The sequence below is a fragment of the Microtus pennsylvanicus genome, chromosome 2 (assembly GCF_037038515.1).
Source record: "Microtus pennsylvanicus isolate mMicPen1 chromosome 2, mMicPen1.hap1, whole genome shotgun sequence".
In the NCBI taxonomy this organism is placed as follows: domain Eukaryota; kingdom Metazoa; phylum Chordata; class Mammalia; order Rodentia; family Cricetidae; genus Microtus; species Microtus pennsylvanicus.
In genome coordinates this window covers 103,757,888-103,781,175 of record NC_134580.1, presented here as the reverse complement: position 1 = coordinate 103,781,175, position 23,288 = coordinate 103,757,888, and the positions used below count along the sequence as shown (strand labels likewise).

The window sequence follows — 23,288 nt, the reverse complement described above, 5'->3', positions numbered from 1 at the left end:
AAGATACACATCTTAGCATGTACTCTAATGGCTAAGGATGTGTCTTAGTTAAGGTTTCTTTTTTAAAAAATATTTATTTATTATGTATACAATATTCTGTCTGTGTATATGCCTACAAGCCAGAAGAGGGCACCAGGCCTCATTACAGATGGTTGTGAACCAACATGTGGTTGCTCGGAATTGAACTCAGGACCTTTGGAAGAGCAGGCAATGCTCTTAACCGCTGAGCCATCTCTCCAGCCCCCCTTAGTTAAGGTTTCTACTGCCGTGAAGAGACACTATGACCACGACAACTCTTATAAAGGAAACATTTAATTAGGATGGCTCACTTACAGTTTCTGAGATTCAGTCCATCATCATCATGACCGGGAGCATGGCGGCATGCAGACAGACGTGGTGCTGGAGTAGCTGAAAGTCCTACATCTTGCACTCAACAGGAAATCCAGCAAGGCCTCACCTACTCCACCAAGGCCTCACCTCTATAGGAGGAGACCACTTGTTCGTCCTGGCCGCCCAGAACCGAAATAATCACACAGAAACTGTATTAATTAAATCACGGCTTGACCCATTAGCTCTAGCTTCTTATTGGCTAACTCTTACATATTAATTTAATCCATGTTTATTAATCTGTGTAGTGCCATGTGGCTGTAGCTTAGCAGCTAAAGTTCCAGCATCTGTCTCCGGCGGGGCTACATGGCTTCTCTCTAACTCCACCTCCTTTCTCCCAGCATTCAGCTTAGTTTTCCCTGCCTAGCTCTGTTCGCCTATAGCTGTGCAGTTCCTTTATTTATCAATGGTAATCACAGCGTATAGAGGGAAATCCCACTTCATACCTCCTAATAGTGCCACTCCCTTGGGGGCCATTTTCTTTCAAATCACCACAGGATGGGAATTGGCTTTAACTCTTCCTGGGTGCCCAGCTCCCTTGTCCTGTTCCTTGGAGGGCTTAAGTTACTATGAAAAGGAAAGCCAGACTTTCTCTAAAGTAAACAGATCCCCTGTCCTCTAAAGAAAACAGATCCCCTGTCCTCTAAAGAAAACAGATCCCCTGTCCTCTAAAGTAAACAGATCCCCTGTCCTCTAAAGAAAACAGATCCCCTGTCCTCTAAAGTAAACAGATCCCCTGTCCTCTAAAGTAAACAGATCCCTTGCCCTCTAAAGTAAACAGATCCCCTGTCCTCTAAAGTAAACAGATGCCCTGTCCTCTAAAGTAAACAGATCCCCTGCCCTATAGTCCTTGCACATGAGGACCTCACCATGGAGTAGTGTCATAGTTACTTTCTATTCTGTGACAAAACACCACAGCCCAGGCATCTTCTAAAAGGAAGGATTTATTAAGAACTTGTCATTTCAGAAGGTGAACCATGGTGGTGGGGAATATGACATTAAGCAGGCAGGTTTGGCACTGGAGCAGTAACTGAGAGCTCACATCTTGATCCACAAGCACGAGGCGGAGAGCACACTGGGAGGATGTGGAAACCTCAAAGCCCATCCCCAGGGGCACACCTACCATTACAAGGCCACACCTCCCTTAACAAGGCCACACCTCCTAATCCTTCCCAAAGAGTTCCATCAACCCCGGACCTCTCATTGAAGTATATGAGCCTGTGTTGGCCATTCCCATTCATGCCGCCACACGCAGCACGTCCAGGATCACACATATGAGTGGGAGCTGAACTTGGCTCTAAATCTTTTGCACAGAGTACTTGTAGTTTCTTGTCCTCCTACCTCTCTCACCAGAAGTCAGTGTTGTCTGTTTACTTATTTGGGCTGGAATCTCCTGCCCCCCGCGCCCCGTCTTCCTGTGTTTCACCTCTTGACATCTTTCAACCCAAAGGAAAAAAGTTACAATTATTGGTTCCACTTTGGTATCATTATTGTTTTGATTTCATTTTTAATTGAGCCATATGTGTATGTGATTTGAAATGAGCAAACAAGTAAATGACCTTTTTATGTAACGTGATAGAACTTATCTTGCTTTATCTGGGGAACACACCTCTAAGGCTACTTGACCCTTCTCAGTATATGAGACTACCTGTAAGGTAGACTTTTATTTCCTCAAGCAATTCAAGCAAATATTTATCACTCAGTTCTTCAGTAAACTCCACAACTATTTCTCACAATAGTGAGACTGATGTGATGGATCAAATATTGATTAAACAAAATATTCTTAAAACAACTTCTATGAGTTTTTTACCCTGAGAAGCTTCAGTAGAGAAAAATATAAAATGACAGTCTAAAGAGAGACCAAACATTTTCTGTTGGTTGAAATGTTAACATTTAAAGATTATTATCTCTTGTCTGTTTCAGTATCAGAGATGTAAATCTTTTCAATAAAGGTGCAGAAAGATAAACATGTGTTTTCTCTCAGTTGTGGGTGCTCTATAGATACATAGACCTTTACACACACGCGTGCACACATACACACACACAGGTGCACACACACATGTACACACACACACACAGACTAAAGGAGGAAAGGGGATGCACCACTGTGCTCAAATTACATGATGTCCTAAGAAATGTATGAAACCCAACATTATGCACAATGAATACACACTACTAAAAACTCTGAAAGAGATCCAGATAAAACATACAAATTAGGAAAACCACTCATCCAAAAATCAGGCCAGTTCTGGAATGGGAATAGGGGCGATCCCTTGAGTTGTAGTCAGGCTGAAGGAAGCCTGTGCAGAGCCTCTGGTCGGTTACTGTCCGCTCTGGGGGCTCTGTCAGGGGTATGAATGACTTTCTACATTCACATGTATGTTGTCTCTCCCAGGACTCATGCTGCAGGCTGGAGCTGTTAAGGGCCCACGAAAGCAGGCCTCCCTTCCTCCCCAGATTTCCTTGTAATGAATTTGATAAAGTCACAATAAAGAACACACGAATGTTTCCCCAGGACTTCATCTGATTGCCCTGTGCTCTCCTCAGCCCACCCCACCTTTCCTGCCTTTCTGGTTCTAAGCAATTGCTCACTTAAAACAGTCACAACCTTCTCACGTCTATCGAACTACTACCCAGCTTTCCCTCCTGCCTCAGTTCTTTAAAGTATCCAGATAGTCTGCTTTTCATCTTTTAGCTCTCATCAGTCTTACTACTCTTGACTTTCTAACCTTCTCATTGCTGCTTCTGTCTATGAATTAGCCTAAGTGTTCTTCCTAAGTCATCCTTGGGAACGTTCCTTCAACCAACTCTTCGTATTGAAAGCCCTAAGCATGGGTATGGTTGATGCCGTTTCAACACCTCGGCGTGGAAGCAAGGAGGATCAGGAGTTCAAGGTTAGCTACAGAGAGGTGGTAGCTAGCCTGGGCTACAAGAGACAACAGAAAGAAGGCAGTTGCAACCAATTTGCTAATGGTGCCATGCTGTTAATTGCCCAGCCTTGCTTGTTTAACTTGTGAAAACCAGCCTTAGTAGCTGCTTCTGCGAGAACACATCTATTAGACCTGTCATGGGCTGGTAACGACACCTCCACCAAATCCGCAATTTAGGTCACTGCAAGTCCTCAAGAGGGATTTCATGAGGCTCCGCATCCGTGTCACTGGTTCAGGGCAGCAATGACAGGCAAAGGGTGAGCAGAGGGAGGGGTCTCCTCGACTGTACCCTTACCAGCCGCTCCTTTAGGGGATGGGGTTGGAAATGGCTCTTTGCTCCTGTCTTCTGTAATCTACCACAACACACAGGGCCTCAAACCCGGTTTGCTGGTGTGACCGTTTCCAGGGTGACTGCTGCGTTTCTCATCTCCTGCGTTGAATTCAAGAGCTAGCACACAAATTTCTGCTTTGAGACCAAAATTTCTAAGTTTTTAGATAGGAAGATTTTGAGTATATTCTCACTGATTCGTATGGACTATGAGGTTTGATCATGCCATCTCAGAGATGACGTGCGTTTGGAAGCCTGATTCTTTTTAAACATAACTACAAATTTGTGTTCTGAAGCTATTTTGACTGTGTGTGACATTCTCATGATGCTTTTTGTGTGTCTCCTCACAGCGTGCCACATCCTGGAATGTCACAGCGGAATGGCCCAAGATGTCATAAGCACCATAGGGCAGGCCTTTGAACTCCGGTTCAAGCAGTACTTGAAAAACCCTTCCTTGAACACTTGGGAAAGGTCAGTCAGGAGTTCCGTAATAATCTAACCTCCTGTCTTTCTGAGTGTTTGAAACACGGTGATGATGGTGGGACATATGGCGCGCACATTGATCTCAGCACTCAGGAGGCAGAGGCAGGAGGATCTCTGTGAGTCCAAGGCCAGCCTGGTCAACAGAGTAAGTTCTAGGCCAATCAAGGCTACACGGGAAGGCCCTGTCTAAAAAGAAAACACCAAAAAACTTGCTATGATGTTTTGGAGTTTACTAATGAGATGAATAATTTTCTTACAAAGAGCAGTTTCAGTACAAAAGTAAGAGCTATTTACTTTTCTTCCACTCACGTTTATCCAGATGTTCTTCTGACACTAAAGTGGGATGAATCTGCCCTGTCTCTCCAGCATAACACAAAACTATGGGCCCTATAGATTTCTAAAATAGCAAACGGTTAACGAGTTCCTCATATTTTCTTCAACCCGGGTCTCATGCACGTTAGTGAAATCCAAACCCAAACCAAAGAGTGAAAGAGTAAGAATCAAAGCCCTCCGCAGGACCCTGTTAGCTGCTGGTAGGCGGTACAACCGGCTGGAGTCTGTGGGGTGATGCAGATGTGACTCAGGAAGTGGGTGTCTGAGGCCACGAAAGCTGATCCTTTTGGGCCACCACAGAACACCAAGTTCACACTCAAGAAGTCAAATCCTTGGATAATTTTAAATGTACCCTTCCCCAAAATGTCATCCTGTGTATCAACAAACACTGGGTTGGAGATGCCTCTGTATGAGGTAGGTTGTCCAGGGCAACAGAAAAAAATGATTCCCAGGAGCCTTGATGCTTTTACCCAGGATCATACATGTGGGTTGGTAGGTTAACTCATTCTAAAACAAAACAAAACAAAACCCCTTGATTTGGCTTGGGAAGATGGCACAGTGGGTAAAAGTGCTTGACACTCAAGCCTGATGACCTGAGAGTTTGGACCCCGGGGACCCAAGTAAAAAAGTGCCATCCTGGAACTCCTAAGGTGAGCTGGGAGGTGGAGGCAGGAGAAGCCAGCCTGGAGTCCACAGAAGCAGCAAAAACAAGAGAGCTGCTCCCGCAACACGAGGATGCAGGCAAGAGCTGACTTCCCAGAGTTGTGCTCTGACCTGCACATGAGGGCCAAGGCACACACATGACTGCACTCAATCACAGGCCCTCACATGCATGCAAAATCATAGAGAGAGTTGATCTGACTTATTCTTTTTCATAAGAGACGTTTGTTAATTCCAGTTTGGAAGAAAAGCCTATTTGTGTCTTTCCTCTACCCTGTTTCATTTTTTGAAACAATTGCATGTTTCCAGAATTCTCCCACTTGCCCCAGGAGACTCCAATAGTTCTTTATGAATACTATACTCATCTAGATTTGTGCAGACAAGATAGCTGGCCACAGCTTTCCTATTCTTTTCATCTTAGTTTAGTAACTGGGCTAGGCCCTCTACCCAAAGAACAATATCTAAATTTTCTTTGACTAAAACATTTCCAAAATGAAGCAACTGAAGTGAGCCAGAGATACTCAAGAAGGCTTTGCCTTCTTATGAAGCTGTGTTGAAATAGCCTTCCACCCAGGCGAGCCAGTGTTTACCATAAATGTTATTACTACTGCAGAGAAATGCAAAACCCTCACCCTTGACACTCTTCGCTGGCTTCTTCCATTTGGATTATCTGCAGACTTCTAAACAATTCAGCATGGCAGGCCAGATGTTTGACATTGCTTAATCACAGCAATAAACTTAAAACACAATGCACAGTTTCTCGGGATGATTTGCTTGGCTCCGATCTCTTTGTATTCCACATAGTCTTTGAATTCCCACCCAGCCTCTTGGGGGCTTCTCTTTTCCCCTTACAGCGAGGAGGTACACGGTGACGGCGGCACATCTGAAGACAGAGACCATGACTATTACAACGCGATCCCAGGGAAGCAGCCACCTGCAGGCGGCATTTCAGACATGCGGATCAAGGTCCAAACTACAGACCAAATGGCCTACTGCCCTATCCGGTGTGAAAAGCTGTGCTATTTAGTAAGTAATGTTTATTGTTACTGGTACCAGAAACATGATTCTGTTCTTACCTCTAGGGCCCTTGATTTGATGATTTTTCAAATGCAAGTTTAGTGAGAATACCATCTTCCTCAAAATCAGGGTCAGTCACTGGATTGTTTTCATTCCCGATACGTTACAAGCTTCTGCAGATGACACCATATCTGTCTTCACTAGGAAAACCAAAACCACCCAACGCATCCCTCTCATCTCTATCTTTCCACATTCCCCAGTCTTCCCATGATCTTGCTTCTCTTTCCAAGCCACTGTGTCCAAATAGGACCCTCCCCTGTGCTGACCCCACCCTCCCATCAGCCCTATGCCTTTGTTCTGTTCAGTCTCTGTCTCAAAATCACCCCATTGGTTCTTTCTCTTCTGCTTGTGGATAACCTTTGGCTACTGCAACCTAATTAACACTGCCTCACCTTCTTTCACCCCCACTTCTAAGAACCATCCCTCTCCATCCTTGCTCCCACCCACACGAATACTGTGACTTGGAGACCCCAACTCTCTTTGACAACCTGATGTAAATGACTTTTACAGTGGCCCCTACCGAGCTACTTGCTGAATGGGCTTCTCCCTTTAGGAGTCCTGAATCTTTAGGGCCGGCACTTATTGGGTGTTATTCTGTGAGTTCTCTTCTGTTGGCTTCCTAAATATTATTTTCACCTGGGTACTCCCTTATGGGACCTTTAGTTTCTGCTCCCATATCCTCCACTAATATTTCTGTTACAGCTGAAAGAATCCTCCCAGCGAACACTCACGTGTGTAACATTTGACTCGCTGCATTTGTTCTACCACGTGTTGCCGTTTATCATTCATGAGCCATCTTAAAATTTGTTTTTGCATTTTTGTTGTGTGTAAAGAACTACACATATGTGTAATCATATGTATGATCATGTGTGTGAGCACACATGGAAGCCAGAGGTTGATGTCTATCACTCTTCACCATATTTACTGAGGCAGGGTCTTTTGCAGAGCCCAGGGCTTGCCTGTTCAGCTGGTCAAGTGCCCAGCTTGCTGGACAGATTCTCTCTCCCTGCTTCTTTTGTGCTGGGATTGCTGGGAGCTGTCTGCTATTGACCTGGGTGCTAGAGACCCGAACCACACAGTCCTCAGGCTTCTCTGGGAAGCTTTCCATCCACTGAGCCATACCTCCGCCTATTTCTGAGACTTCCAAGGGCAAGTTAAATCTTTCTTTTTTCTGTCGCATTCTCTTCCATTTCCTCCCGGAAAAACCAGCCCTACCTTGCCAGCGTGGAAGCATTTCCGCAGCTCCTCCTGGACTTAGATCTTGCCTCTAGGACTGAATAGACATCAGTTCTCTACCTTTTCTAACTTCAGCCTTTTCCTGTCCCTTCAGTTCTAATACCAAACTATGTGGCCCTGGCTTGAACTCACTGAAATCCCCCTGCCTCTGCCTTATGAGTGCAGGGGTTAAAGGCACAGCACCATACCATACTCAGTTCCCCTCGTCATGTTTATTCACGCCACTGCCCCCTTTTCTCTCATGAATAGACGTTGCCTTTTCTTACATTGTGGAGCCCATTGGGCATTCGCCCATCTCTGCCTCCCACGCATGCACTGGGGTCACGGAGTTCTATTGTATAGGGCTTTGCATGGACTCTGGGGACCCAAACTCCAGCCTCCACACTTATGCAGCAAGTGCGGTACGCATTGAGCCATCACCTCTCCAGCCCCAGATGAGCCTCCCTAAAGCATGCACGCTGCACATCCCCAGGGCTTCAGCACATCTCCGTCCCACTGCTGATGAGTACACATGTGAAGACCAGGGTGACCGAAGCCTTCGAATTGGCTGAGGTTTTCAAGAGTGACAAGTGAGTCTAGCACAGACTCAGTGGAGTAGGGTTCTAGCTTGTCACATCAGAATCAGGTAGAGACTGGGAGGGCTCAATCGTAAAGCGCTTGCTATGCAAGCGTGAGGACCCGAGCTTCATCCCCTGGACCTACATTTAAAAAAAATCCAGGTGAGGTGGCATGTGCTTATAGTCCCAGGTCTGCAGAGGGGTAAGAGACAGCTAACCGGGGCTCTTCCGCCAGCCAGCCAGTCTGGCCTAATCAGTGAGACCATGTCTCAAAACCAGGTGGATAGCTCCCAAAAAATGACCCCTAAGATTGACTGCTGCCTTTCATACTTATGTGAACACACACGCACAAACACATCTACAAACACACGCACACAAATTAATTAAAATTCACTTTCTAGCTGAGACTTTGAGTGCTGGAATGTAACTTCTGGAGCAAAGGGACTCTCAAGACACAGGGTGTGGACAGTCCTTTCGAGTCCCTCACCATCAGAGTCACTTCTGCAACTGGCTCCAAAGGAAAGGCCATCGAGGACCTTATGTCCCCACAGATTCTCCGTTCCCAGCTTGTCAGACTTCTGTGCTGGAAAGTGAAGTTGTCTGCTATCTGCTTTTGAAAGCTGTCTTTTTCTTTGTGGACTTTACGAATGTGTACTCTTGATAAACGTCCTGCAATCTGTTGTTTGTACAGCCCGGGAACTCTAAGTGCGGCGGCGTGTATGAGAACTGTATGGAACAGAGCGGCTCAGCAGGTAGGTACGATGCCTCCCGAGCTGCCCCTCCAGCTCCTCTTGAGCCATAGGAATGTGCGGGCCCCTGCTCTCAATGGCAGACTTCAAACTAAACATGCAGTCTTTGGGGCTGCTTGCTTCCCAGAGATGCCAGTGTGTTATCGCGTATCATTTAACAGCTTCACGCTTCTCCCTTGGCTCTCATGTGGTCCCTAATGGGTGGCTGCACCTCTGGGGTTTCGCTCTGCTGTGACATCATGAAAACTCTCACTGGAAAAGGGTTGTCTTTTGTGCAAGGCTCAAGGAACTTCCACTCCAGTAGTATGGAAAGAGATGCCTATTCCGCTGCGATTAGGATGTAACCTGGGTTCTAGTTTGGCAAAGGGAAGGGAAGAGATACCTGAGATGCGAGTGCATCATCCACCATCCACCTTGCCTTGGAGCTCTGTGCTCATCACTGTGTGTGCTCACTGCCATAGGGCAGATCTTCCTGTCACACAAACGCAAGGCCTCGACTGTCCTGTTAGAAATAAGTTATAAAAGCAGTTGTACTGCCGGCTAGTGGCTTCACTCTTACTGATTGTCAGGAATATTGACTTCAGAAGGCGAGTCTTGCAGGGCGGGTGGGGAAGGAACTGGACAGCCACCTTTAGGGACTCAGCAGCCACCCGTCACCTTTCATATCTGTTTTTGTCAGTGTAGCCTTCTGGCTTTATTTTTATATCATTGGAGACACATGAAGTGTATTTGTAGCGTATTTCTGATTGGCACCATTCTACAAGCTTGTAACAAAGGATTTGTGAGCGAAGGCAGCATTTTAACTTTCTAAAAACACAGTTCCTTTTAATAGAAATTAAAATTCTAGAGTGGCACTTGCCTTAGGTCCCAGCACTCTGGAGGCAGATGCAGACAGCATTCTGTGTGTTCAAGGCTAGCCTGGTGTACTAGCAGTTTGGGGTCAGCCAGGGCTACACAGTGAGGCTGTGTCTCAAGGTATTTTTTTCCATGAAATTCCGTACAGTCAATTAAAATCCTAAGTTAGTTACTCCTCAGCCTTTTGGCTGAGATCAAGTGTACAACTCTAAACTAATTCTTAGTTAGATGACCGAAAGATGAAATCACCTCTGAGTGCAAATGCCTCTGAAATCCTGCTCTCTAGGAAGAGTAACTCCTCCTCCTCCTCCACCCAGGAATTCTCAGCGGGAGCTAACCATGGGCTGGACCTTGCCCACTCTGCTATACTCTCAGCTGCCCTCCCATGAAGCTGATTTTTCTGTGTCTCATGTGGTCTACATTTACTCAACAATCCCCTCAGTGATATTTATTGAAGCCTCTTGGGGCATTTAGACATAGAAGTAGATGTACATTTCAGCTCTCGATATTTTGAATATGGGAAGAACTAGAATTTGGGGGCAGAAGTATAACGTGATTAGGTCATTATTGCTTCTGAGCACATCATGCTGCTTAGACAGAGCTTGCCAATTCGTATAGAAGCATTGTCTCCAGCCTTGACTGCCTTGCAACGATCTTTTAGTGGTGTTTGATGTGTGAAAGTAAGTTTAAAGTGGTACCCAACCCCAACTCCTTCTGACCAAGCAAGCAGTCATATGTCACAGAATGCACAAACACAATGTCCTGGCGGCCCCTCCCTCTGTAGAGACAGGGTCCTCCCTTGGGATTTCCTACATGCAAAGTGTAACTCTGGTGAGACGACAGGAAGAGCAGACGAACAGAAACATACGGAACGAGGAACAGCATTGAGAGCGCCGTCATACTGCTGGGCCTCTCTCGTCACCGTCATGTGCAATCTGGCGTGAGGCGTGAGCCTGTCCCGTTCGGACCACATCAAAGGGGTTGCATGACTGGAGCAATAGAAGAAGGAATGCCGTTTTACAGAGCCGTGGCCTTGGGTACAGGGAGACATCACTGCTTCTGGTACGACCTCATGACGATCCTGTACAGCTGAGACTTATAAAAGTGCCCATTTAAACAGAGACGCAAAAGAGATTCATCCCGGCATCCTCAGGACACAACCATCTGGATGATATGGAGTCCTTCATGCCATCAGATCAGGAGAGATTGCGCTAATACCCATGCAGCCAATGACAATCGCGTGCCAGATGTGAAGCATTACAGCTGTGAACGAGGCGGACATTACCCTTGCTTTTACGGAACATGTAGCCAAATGTACTACAGACCTTAGCCAGTGACAGGCATGAGAAAATGCATTACTCCCATGGAATGGCCTTCGCAGCGTGAGGCCAAGCTTCCAGGGAAGCAGAGAGTCATCGAGTCTTGAGGGTGAGGGATGATGCTACCGAAGAAAGAGGTTTCGACAGCTGAGGTTGAAATGGCAATCACACTGCAGGAGGTCAGTGTGACTCTGGCAGGACTGTCCCAGGGAAGCCAGGTAGATGGGAGAGCCCGGCAAAGTATGGAAGCAGCTAGAAGGCTTTTAAATCTCTGAGAAATGGGATTGGATTTTCAGTCTTAAAGAGCCTTTGACCACCGTGTGTAGACTGGGAGGACATGGGAGAGCGCAGGCTGAGGCGGGAGGAGGGACTAGCATGAGGGGAGAAGCCATTCTACCAGACACAGCTAAACATCAGCAACCAGTGAAAGGCTGAGCTTGGCAGGAAAAGCCTTTGAGAGGGACGAGAACTAGACTTTCTGTTCTTAAGAACTCTACTTGAGGGCTGGAGAGACGGCTCAGCTGTTACAAAAGGCTAGACTCGCAACCCGAAATAAACTGTACTCGATTCACTCATTGATTTACTTTTAAGTTAACCTAGTACAAAGGAAGTAAGACTTTGTATTAAGTAACACGTCCTTCAAGGGGGGTTAGGGGTAGATGGTCAGTTCAGTACGATATACTTTCCTTCCTCCTGGACTATCATCTTGAGCTGGTGCTGTTTGCTAGGCAGGTCCTTGCGGTTACTGGCTATTTCTTTCAGGTCTTCTTGCTTATCTTGTACCTGCTTTCGTCAGCAGCACAGCTGACCAAAGGAACAGGGCAAAGAGAGAGGCCAGAGAGAGGGTAGTTCTTCCTCAAAGACCTAAGTATCGGAGGTCAGTCCCTGTTTGGGGTGGGCTTGTGGCTCCTCAGTTCAGACATGATTTACACATAACTCACTGTGGGAGCTGCCTGTGGCTCCTCAGTTCAGACATGATTTACACATAACTCACTGTCCACTGCTAACCACTCCAGGTGTACCACACGAGAGAGGGATGCAGGGTGATGTTTCGCCGAAGAAGCACTCCTGCCGAGTGGATCTCTTTGATGACCCCTGCTACGTCAATACGCGAGCTCTTCAGAGTGCCCGTGGCTACGCTGGAAATCAAAGCTCAACTCAAGGGAGCACATGGCATCTTGGAAGTAAGTGCCTTCCCACTGCCCGTATTATTAGCATCCTAGTATTGTGGCAACCATACACTTGGCATCTGAGAACAGCAGCTCCCAGTTCTCCTGCTTATGAAGGTCACATGTCCAAATCAAGCTGTTGGCAGCCCTGACTTCTCTTGGTGGCCCGAACAATCTGCCTAGTGCCCCTGTCCTTGTGTCTGCAGTGAACTGGTAAATGACAATGCTTGGCTTACAGAAACTCCAGTCTCTGTTTCGACCTCAGACTCTCTGCTCCCTTCTCTTTGCCCGACAGGACAAGTCACTGCATTTGGGTGAGATGAGGTGATTGCAAAAGATCCTTAATTTGGTTATATCTGAAGAGACCCTTTTGCTGAATAAGACAGACAAGACTTGAACGTTATCTTTTGAGGGACCACTATGCATAGAAGATTATTTCCTTGGCTTCATCTTTGGGGAGTTAAGAAGATTTCTTTAAAAAAAATTTAAATTACATTTATTTATTTTTGTTTGTTCACACACATGCACAAATATATGAAAAGGCACTGAGGACAGTCTTCAGGAGCGGGTTCTCTCTCTTCACCTTGTGAGTCTGGGTATTGCCCTTGCATGTCAGGTTTCAGGCAAGTGCCTGTCCCTGCTAATTCTCGACTTGTCCTTCGCTGTAGCTAACGACAAATCAGATCTTTGTGGACATGCTATGGATTTTAAGGACTTGGTGCATGGTTTTTAAATAATTCTTTCAACACTGAATTTACTTCCATTTCTGTTGACCCTCTGGTGTGTCAAGGAAGGGCTCTCAAAGCCAGCTGGTAATCCTGTTTCTGTGTCTTTGCAAGAAAAACATCGGCCACTATTTCTGTCCTATTTGGTGGCAATGCTAACTTTAATCACCTGAAACCCCTTACTAAGGCACCTGTACAGCACTGACCTGAGATGCTCTTCTCTCCTACCATATACTTCATCTGTGGTCAGAGACAGTGAGGTGAGCAACCGCTTTCTCTCCTGACTTTCTTGGGGTGGTGAGTGCTTAAGTAGGAACCCAGATAAATAAATGCTTAACGAGCCCAAAGCCTAAAATCTTTCGAGAAATAAACATTTCCACAAAATACTGGGCTCGGGGATTGGTGTGACACCGAAGTTGACCTGCTCTGAAGCTTGGGAAGCAACCCCTGAGGAGGGCGGGCTTCCCACTGCCCAGGATGTTTCCTCACAGATGCTGAAAGTTCAGCACTTCAGCTAGGGTGGCTGTGAGCGACTTTTCAAAGGCTTTGTTGGGCCTGACCTTCAACATTGTCAGCCATGTGACAGGTGCTCTCTCTTTTGGCAGAAAAGTGAGACCGTTCTTCTCACGCAGTCCACCCGGGCTCATTCTCTAGAAGCAGGTGCTGAGGCAGAGGTTGGCATTTCAGGTCTCTGGGCACCGGTGAGGAAGAGAATATGACTGGACAGAGGGGAAGGTGGGACACAACCCAGGCCTGTGAAAGCTTTGGCCAACTCCACACAGCGCCTGTGTCCTGTCAGCGTTGTCCCACACAGGGCCCAAGTGAAGCGGTCTGTCTAGCCCCAAGAATCTGTCTGGATGTGAGCCGCCTGAGGCAGGGCAAGCCTTTGGCTGCTGAGGTAGCCCCCAAAGGGCTGGTCATCTGGAAGCTGACTGCTGGGCCAGGGAAGAGTGGGTGAAGGGGGAGCACCTCTGTCCGGGCAGAGGGAGTGCTGTTGGGTGGTGACAGGATATTCATTTCCAGTTGCTGCAGCGAGTCCAGGTGGTTACCCAGAGTGAGCAGGCCTCTGTGATAAAGGCGATATTTGTTACAGAGATGGCCTCCAAGGGACCTGAGTAGACCTGGCCTTTTGTTCTAGACAAAGAAATAATAGAAGTGGCCGAGTTAATCCCAAATGAATCCCTGCTAACAGCTGAGAGCAAGCTTGCCTCATTCTGACCTCAGTGGTTTTATCTTTAACCTCTCCCTTCTGCCTGCATCGCTGCCAGCCCTGTTCCTAATGCTTTCCCATCCTAGTTTCCTGTTAGGATTCAATGTGCACAGCCTCCGGGGCCTTTGAGGATTAATCCCTAAGGATTAATGCCAGCTTGCCGTTCCTCCTCTCAAAATAAAACCCAAGTTCAAATGCATTTAAAAATGTCAGTTGAAGAAAATCTTATGATGAGTTAGAGCAGTGGAAATTTTTTTTTTACTTTTTTTTTCTCTATAAAATGCCTTAAATAGATCTTCAACTTTTCTCTGTAATTGTTCCTCCTGTTTCCCCTTCCTGAAAAACCCTCCTAGCCCTAGGACAAAACCAAGCACCACACACACACACACACACACACACACACACGCACGCACACACACACACACGCACGCATGCACACACACATACATGCATAGACACATACACATGCGCACACACACTCACACAGAGACACACACATGTGCGCATGCACACGGAGTCCTGACTAGCAGGGATCCTCGCTCCACCCCACCGCACTGCAAACAGGAGGTGTCCTCACGAAGCCTCAGCTCTTACTGGCACTGGTGGGGTCATTCTCTAACTCCGCTGCAATCAATATAAACATCCATAGCAAAGGAAGCTCCCACATACTGAAGCATAAGATGGACTGGCTTATTTATTTCTACCTACTTGTTTATGTGTTGGTGGCACAGGGCTGGGACTAGGCAGAACATCCGTCTTCCCTGGCTGGTTCAAGGTCCTTCTCTGTATTTAGGCAGTGACAGGAGAGGCAAAGGTAGTGTGTGAATATTCCTTTAAAGAATGTCACCCAAAGTGGCAGACGTCACTTCTTCTCACGGGAAGACATTCATTTCTTCACATGCCGTTGTGGAACCCAGACACGTGGTCACACCCCTGTAAGGGAAGCTGGAAGTTACTCTGTCTGGTTTGGGAGTGTGGTGGCAGGGAGGACATCACCTGTGGGCAACCAGCTGTCTCTGCCGCTGTGTACCCGCCTCTCAAACAGCCAAGTGGCACTCCAGCAACATGGCACACAGCATCCAGTGGCGGTCCTTGTCACCTGCCCAACTGCCTTCCCTCACAACTGCCCGAAAGCTCACACTTGCAAAGGGACAGTGGTCACTAGGAGTCCTTCCGAGCCAGAGCCAGGACCATTTGCTTCAAGCCTGGCTGGCTTTTGTGAGACGACTGTTGCGCATCGGCGTCTGTGGTCTGTGCGGTGCTCCTCGCTTGTTTCTGCCATCACGACTCCAGAGCGGCTGTCTCTGGAGTCTCCACCTCTTCCAGCCTGTTTCACGTTGCCGTGGCATGAGTTGGAAGTTTGTTTCGGGAGCCAAAACACATAACAAGGAGGCATGTGATTTCCTTGGCGATGCTGTTTCTTCAGAAACTTTGGTACAGAGTATCCTTCTGTTATGGCTTCATTGTCCTGTGGATCTCCGGTAATGGCTCCTCTCTCCGGCTGTGTTCTTGTGATTTGAGTGGGCCTTTGTTAGGTTTGTTGGTTTCACCAATCTTGCTGAAGCATCTGGCTTTTTGTTTTGTTTTCTGTTTGATTGGCCTCCATTTTTATCTTCACTGTTCCCAACATATGTCCTTTAGATTAGTTTCTATTGTATCGTATTTTATAGGCTTTATAATTTATTACCTCTTGACCCTTTATACTTTATATGAGATAGTGAGTCTAGTTTAATGTTATGTGAATCAGCTTTCCAAAGCTGATTAGAAACTTCTTTCTCCCCTGTTGCCGCTCTCTGATATTAAGGCCCTGTGTATGTGCATGCATTTCTGGGCTGCTTGGTACACTTTCTCTGTTGGCAGCCCCCTGTTCTATACCGTTGTACTCAGTACCATGTCCTAAATCAACATAGCTTTGTAATTTTCTTAACAGGCACACGAGTCTTCCTTTACATTGAAAATATTCTTTCTCTTTATATTTTTATTAATTATTATTATTATTGTTAGACAGGGTCTCACTATGTAGACCAGGCTGGCCTTAAACTCAGAGATCCACCTGCCTCTGCCTTCTGAGTGCTGAGATTAGAACCATAGCCACCATGCCTGGCCTTGGCGTACTATCTTAACCTCTCATCTATGTTTAACATTTTTTTGGTCAGAATTTTCTAACAAATTTTCAGGCACTTTATGAAGGTGTGCTCTTACTTTCAACAACACAGGTAAATTCCCGTCATACAGTCTTGTGTCCTTTCTTGGTATTTACAGGGTTATAGTAGGGAAGTTACAGTAACTCAGGGAGAGTTAGTCGTGCCCTCAAATCAACACTCAGGGTGCTTTGACTGTGATTTGTAGACATGCATAAGCCACAGAAACTCTCAGCCTAAGGTCCACGTTCCCGGCTGATGTCAGCAAGGGAAACCTCTACCTCATTCTGGTTTTCATGCTCTAAGCACTAGTTTAAGCCAAGTATAGTGGTGTAGTTCCAACACGTGGGAGGCTGAGCTGGGGGTCACAAGAGTTCAAGACCACACTGGGCTACATAGTGAGTTTGGGGACAGCCTGGGCTACCTAGCCACACAAAATGAAGACAGAACAAACAGAAACCTTAAGTGTCCTTCTGTGGTACATTGGGCACCATTTCTTTACATTTCTGTCGTCCCCTTTTGTTTGATGGTTTCACTGTTTAAAATGGTCTCCAAGCACTGGTACTAAAGTAATGTGTAGTGTTTCTAAGTCAAAGTAAACTGTGAAGTGCCCTCATGAGAAAAGACAGATTTATAAACACATCAGTCAAGTCTGAATTAAAGCGCCATTGGGCGTGAGGGCAGTGTTAACAAAATATGCCCACCCTGTATCTTTTATCCAAAACCCACGTGAGGTAAGACTGGGGGTTCACTGAAGAGACTGTTGTGGAGCGAGGCTCGTTGGAAAGGAGACACTGTGTCTCCTGCAGGGGCGATGGCTTGTTTCCACTAATCCACATCACAGCAACTTTCTGTTGAGTGGCCAGAACCGGCCACACTCTGGGTCCTCGGCAACAGGCTGCGAGGTCATGTGCGGAGGGGGAGTAGGGTGAGTTCAGAAGATGAAAAATTCCCCTCCCACTTGATGGTCTCCTCAGAATTTGCACCTTCCAGTTGTATCCTGAGTTATGGGACTGTCCTGACTTTTGCATGCATTTTATTAGACATTTTTAAAATTCAAAAGTTATGTAGATGCTCACAAACACAAATAATAAGGAATGGACTAATTGAGAAATGAAAAGCCCTCCTTCCAAGCCCGACTCTGTACCCATCACTCCAGACGTGGACAATTTCCTCCGCTTCCTCTCCGTGCATTCTTAGGGCCTATTACCCCCTGCCCATCCTCACAATGAGCACTCCCCTTTGCACCCGCCCTTCTGTTCCAGAACAAGCGAGCTTGTGCACTGTGCATTGTAAGCACACAGCCCACTTAGTGTCAGCTGTCACACAGGAACAAGGTCGCGAGTACTGCCCCACAGCCTTGAGCCATGATAGCTGGTGACGAGACCAAGGCTGATCTTTTCTTTGTTGTTGGTTCCCAAATTAAAACAAACGAACATACATAACTTTTAAAGTTAAAATGAACTGGAAAATCTCTCGTGTAGTTTGCTTCTAACAGAATCTGAGCTAAGAGAACATTGACAATTACTCGGCACGCGGTGTCTTGTCCTTGTCCTAATCTGGACCCGTGTGAGAAAACAATGTCTGCATCCCCAGGCTGGCCCGCGGACTGTGGACTCTCTTCAAGATGATATAATGTCTCTTTTCCTTTGTTTTGTCCTTGTCCAAAAGTCATCCACAGTCTCAGAGCAAACCAAAAGCGCACACCGCTGCCAGCTGCCTGCACCCTCATCATGCATGGCTGCATGCATTGCCTCACGCTTGTGCGAAGCATGCCCCTGACATGATGCATGCCTGCATGCATTGCTCTGCACTCGTGTGGAACCTGTCTCTGATACAAACACATGCAGGGCTGCTCATTAGAGTTTTCCATTGTGTCCAAGAACAGGCAGCACCAAGGCCAACTACAAGCATTACTCACCGTCTGGACACATTTCCCCAGGCCCTTTCTGGCACTAGTGGAAGGGATGATGATTTGTGGGGGAGCATTCTTTCCAGTCATTAGCTTTAGACTGAAAATTTTTTACAAGATATGTTTGTGGTGCTAACTCTAACTGTCCTATGCACATAGACTTTCTTAAGTAGGGCAGGGCTCCAACACACTGACAGGGGACTTGGGCTATCAACAACTACACAGCTTGGTGGAATAGAAGCTGCACAGTTTGCTGAGACCCTCCCAGAGGGCCTGTAAACGTTCCTTTGTGTTAGTGAAATAAAGAGTGGTTTCTATGCAAAAGATCCTTTGCATTTCAAAACACAGTGCTGGTTTCCGTGATTCATTTGCTTTGTTAATTTGCCATCAAATATGTGACTTTTACCAAGATTCCATCATAAAGATTGATATAGTTATTATTGGTGGATTTTAAAAAGCTTTATTTTAATTGTATACATATATTATATATCAGGGTTGGGTCATAGTTAACTGCCCCCCCACACACACTTAAGTACATCACAAGCATGTAGTGCCCATTGTGACCAGAAGAGGGAGCCAGGTCCTGTGGAACTAGAGATAGAGGTAGTTGTGAGCCAGCTTGTGGGTCATAGGACTGCTTTTAACCTCGGAGCCCATTTGTTTTGCTTTGAGGCAAGCAAGGTCTCACTGAGTTGTATAGGTTTGTCTCAAACTTGCTCAGTCTAAGTGTGCTATGTCTAGGAGATGGTGTACATCATTGTCCTGGCAGTACTGTCTAGGACAGCCAGGACTGTTACGCAGAGAAACCTTGTCTTGAACATTTGGAAAATGGGAAGGTTTTTTTCATCCAACATCAGTGCCTTGGAGTCTGACTTAAAAAAAAAAACGCAGGCTCTGTAGTCAGATGGTCCTTGTTTCAAATCCCAGATCTACAGCATTAACAGTGTGGCTTTGAATATGTAACAAAAATCCAATTTGGGGACCTGTCTAATTTTGAAAATAAAATAACACGAATGATGTAAAGTCTGTAAGAAGAGCCTGTGTAATAAATGAGAACCACACAGTCATTACTATCGCCATGAGCCACAGCAGCACTGGGCTCACCGAATGTGCTGTGCTCTCATTTGCGATGCTCCCAGTCGGGGACGGCCCTTTCTTCTATCTTTGGCTGGAGCCTAGCCTTGAATGGCTGAGCATCTCCCCGGCCTGGGAAAACACTGTGTCTAGGACCCTGGGAAGCTGCTCTAGACTGAGCTCCACTGATACTTTGTTTCCTCGCCTCACTTCTGTAGTTCAGACAGGTGAATGGTACTGACCACAGTGGGGCCATTTAACAATGCTAAGCTAAAATGTTTGCCCAGAAGAATGCCTAGGTGCAGTAAATTAATAAATATAGCAACTTATAAACTACCATAAAAATGAAAATGAGCTGGGTGGTGGAGGCACACACCTTTAATCCCAGCACTTGGGAAACAGAGGCAGGTGGGTATCTGAGTGTGAGGCCAGTATGGTTTACAGAGGGAGTTCTAGGATAGCCAGGACCACACAGAGAAACCCTGTCTCAACCCCCCCCCCCAAAAAAAAACAAAAAACAAAAGAAGAAGAAGAAGAAGAAGAAGAAGAAGAAGAAGAAGAAGAAGAAGAGAAAAAGGAAGAAAGAAAGAAAGAAAGGCTAAATGTAAAAAAATAAATGGACATAATCCAAAAGAAGCCCCTGGAAAAGAAAAGCCCCTTTCCACAGTTGGAGAAGCAGTTCTTGGGCTGATTTCACATCCTACCGATGGAGAGACACTCTTGTGCCTGGTAACCTTTCCCAGTGACAGAAGGCAATGAATGACAAGTTTTAAACTCACCTCTAAGTTAGAATTGTCAGGCAGGATGTATGTTCTACGGTGGGGTTTAAACAGGGCTCTGAACACAGAAGGGAGGAGAATGGACTCATGACGGGTACTTTGTGACGTCTTTTCCTTCTGATTGTTCTAGAGGCACCAGAGACTGTGCAGCCGGGAGCCACGGCCCAGCCCGTGAGCTCACGCTCTTTGTCACATATAAAGCAGCAGCTGCAGAATGAAGAATGCTTCCACGGCAGGCTGAGCAGGGGGGCAGCAGAGAGACTTTTGGTGAAGGATGGGGACTTTCTGGTTCGAGAGAGTATAACGTCTCCTGGTCAGTATGTGCTGAGCGGACTCCAGGGTGGTCAGGGAAAGCACCTCCTCTTGGTGGACCCTGAAGGCAAGGTAAGCCTGTGTTCTCGTTATACGTCACACTCTGCGTCTGCACGTCGTATTCAGTAGAGGTCAGGGCTAAGTGTTAACTTCTCCTTGACCACGAAGCCAAAACTAGTGGTATGGTTAGAACTTGACGCTACTCTGGAGCATGACGCCGGGGACGGTGCCTTTCTGCCTTTTTGGCTCTGCTCAGTGGACAAAGCCACGTCACAGCAATGCAGAATTAAATGACACGGAGAACAGAACATGATTTCCTTAGTGATATTGAGAATTGTGGCTTTTTTTAAGCATTAAGAAAACTGACAAACTTTTAGCTAAGATACAAATAGGCAATGCACTATAATGGGTGTCATGTAATTAAGATTATAAAAGACTTCTATACGCAGCTATACGCCAACAAATGGGATAAACTAGAAAAAATGGACAGGTGTCTAAGAACACATCACACCCCAGGACTGAGTCACAAGGGAATGGAGAATCTAAACAAAATAAAATTGCTAGGAAGGTGGAGTCAGTAACCAAACCTCGGCCAGAGAAAGGCTCCAGGCCAAGTGGTTTTCCTGGTGAGTGATATCTGGTGTCTACAGAAGGAGCCTTGGCCCTTCACAAGCTCGGGCTGAGAGGACATTCGAACTCATCTTCTGAGGTGTTATCTGGACACCAAGGTCATCGAGTTGGTCTTCGTTCCTCAAATGATCCAGTCAAGAAAATCCCTCACAGATGTGCCCAGATGCTTGGGTTTTAGCTGATTCCAGATGTGGTCAAGCTGACAACCAAGATCAGCCATCAGAAATGGGAAGGAGAATAAAAATTGCATGATCATCTCCATGGATGTAGAAAAGGCATTTGGCTGAGTTTCACACCCCTTCATGATGGAAACACACACACACACACACACACGGAAACAGGAAGAAATTAATAGTAATAAAATTATAAAAATAGTAATAGATAGGACATAGTAAATGCCATGTAGAGGAGTTCCCAGCAGACAGCAGATGTTTATACAGACTTGTTGAGTTTCTGTGCACAAATGAAAACTATCCAGAAGGAAATGAATAAAACAGTTACATTTATAAATGACACCAACAGCAAAAAGGTACGTAGGAATAAAGTCAACCAAGAAGAAGAAATACAGCCAGGAGGTGGTGGTGCAAACCTTTCATTCCAGCCCTCAGGAGGCAGAGGCAGGAGGATCTCTGAGAGTCTCTGCCTCATCTACAAAGCTAGTTCTAGGACAGCCAAGGCTACACAGAGAAACCCTGTACCAAAAACCAATAAAACAACAACAACAAAAGTATTTCTGCAGTGAGAACTATAAAACACTGATGGAAGGAACTAGAAAAGATGCAAATAAATGGAAAGACATCTCCTTTGTGGGTTAGAAGACTAAGCATCATTAAAATGTTCATCTACCCAAAGAGATCTACACATGCGATCATAATTCTTATAAAGCTCCTGATGGCATTTTATAGACACAGGAAATCCTAAAATTTACAGTCAGCTGATACAAAGATGTCTGAATAACCAAAACACTTTGTTTTGACAGAATAATAATGCTGAAGATCTCAAAACACACCACAGCACTCCATTACTCAAAATAGGAGTGTTGGCATAAAGTCAGACATTTAGACCAATGGGACAGTGTAATGAACCCCGGACTAAATTCATGTGTGCAGTCAGTGATCTTTAAGATCACTAAATCTTCTCAAAGTAAACACTGGAGAAAGGAAACTCTCCAAATGCCGCTGAGAAACTGAATGCACCATGCAGAAGGGCGCAACTGGATTCTTATACTGCTAACAAAAGTTAACAAGGGTCAAAGACTTAATTGCAAGACACAAAACCACAAAATTCCAAAAGAGAGTGCAGGGGAGTGTTTCCATAACAATGGTCTTATTAACATTTGCTAGTTAAGATTGCCAGAAACTGGGCAAACGGTGGCCGACACCTTTAATGCCAGCACTTTGGAGGCAGAAACAGGAGGGTCCTCGTGAGGTTAAGGCCAGCTTGGTCCACAAAGTGAGTTCCAGGATAGCCAGGACTGTTACACAGAGAAACCCTGTTTCAAAAAACCAATGAACCAAAACAAACAAACAGACTGCGAGAATCCAAGCATCAGCAGGCAAACACGGAGCAGTGGGTGTGTACTAAACCAAATACGACCTTAATGTCAATCCCCACAATGAGACAAACGTCTGCAAACTATGAGTTTACAGAGTTAATATCCAAAACACATAAGGAAAGTCTGCAACCCACAGAACAAAACAAAACAAAACATCTCTCCAGAATGAGCCGTTTCTCCAGAGAAGAGAAAGCACACGGTTGAGTGACAGATGGCGAAAAGTAGCCAACATTTCTAATCAACACGAAATGCGAATCAGAGCCACAGTGAGTGATACCTTAAGGCTACTAAGCTGGTTATCATCCAACCCTAAAACCAGAAAAACAGTTTCAAAGTTTCTCAGAAACTTAAAAATATCATGGCTGTGCAAAGTCGCAGCCTCACATCCGGGCAGTTGCCTAGAAGAATGGAAATCACCATCCGCAGGAGAACTCCACTTGTGCGCACAGCAGGGATATTCCTGGAGCCAAGAAGTGGAAATCATTTCAAAGTTCATGGATGAGAGGAGGAAGAAGATGGAAACATACAAAGGAATACTATTCAGCATGCGAGGGACAGCCTGTCACATGGCGTCGTGTTTTCGAGGATGTTGAGAGCATTTGGTTAAGTAAAAACCAGCCAGTCCCTGAACACATGTCACTGACTCCACTTAGATGAGGTATCTTCTAAAAACACAAAATGGAATGACGGCTGCCACTGCCAGGGGAAATGAGCTGTGGTTCTCAGAGCAGCACAGTTTCAGCTGGAGAACGTTGAGTTGACTTCAAGTCTCATGTAATGGATTTTTTTTTTAATCATACAGTTTTTAAAAGTTTTTGTGGTTGCAATACAAATGTTGCAGGGCCCATCCAGTATATCAGGAAGCAG

At 45.9% G+C, this 23,288-nt stretch overlaps 1 protein-coding gene across 2 annotated transcripts in view; it reads left to right on the top strand.

The window, feature by feature from the left end:
• Positions 1-23,288, top strand: part of Shc4 (SHC adaptor protein 4) — a 93,850-nt gene that overhangs the window by 67,140 nt on the left and 3,422 nt on the right. For both annotated transcript variants that reach the window (XM_075962032.1, XM_075962033.1), the window contains exons 7-11: positions 3,996-4,116; positions 5,976-6,147; positions 8,683-8,743; positions 11,931-12,098; positions 20,055-20,308. In XM_075962032.1, coding sequence (XP_075818147.1) covers positions 3,996-4,116; positions 5,976-6,147; positions 8,683-8,743; positions 11,931-12,098; positions 20,055-20,308 — 776 coding nt within the window. The remainder of the gene's footprint in view (positions 1-3,995; positions 4,117-5,975; positions 6,148-8,682; positions 8,744-11,930; positions 12,099-20,054; positions 20,309-23,288) is intronic.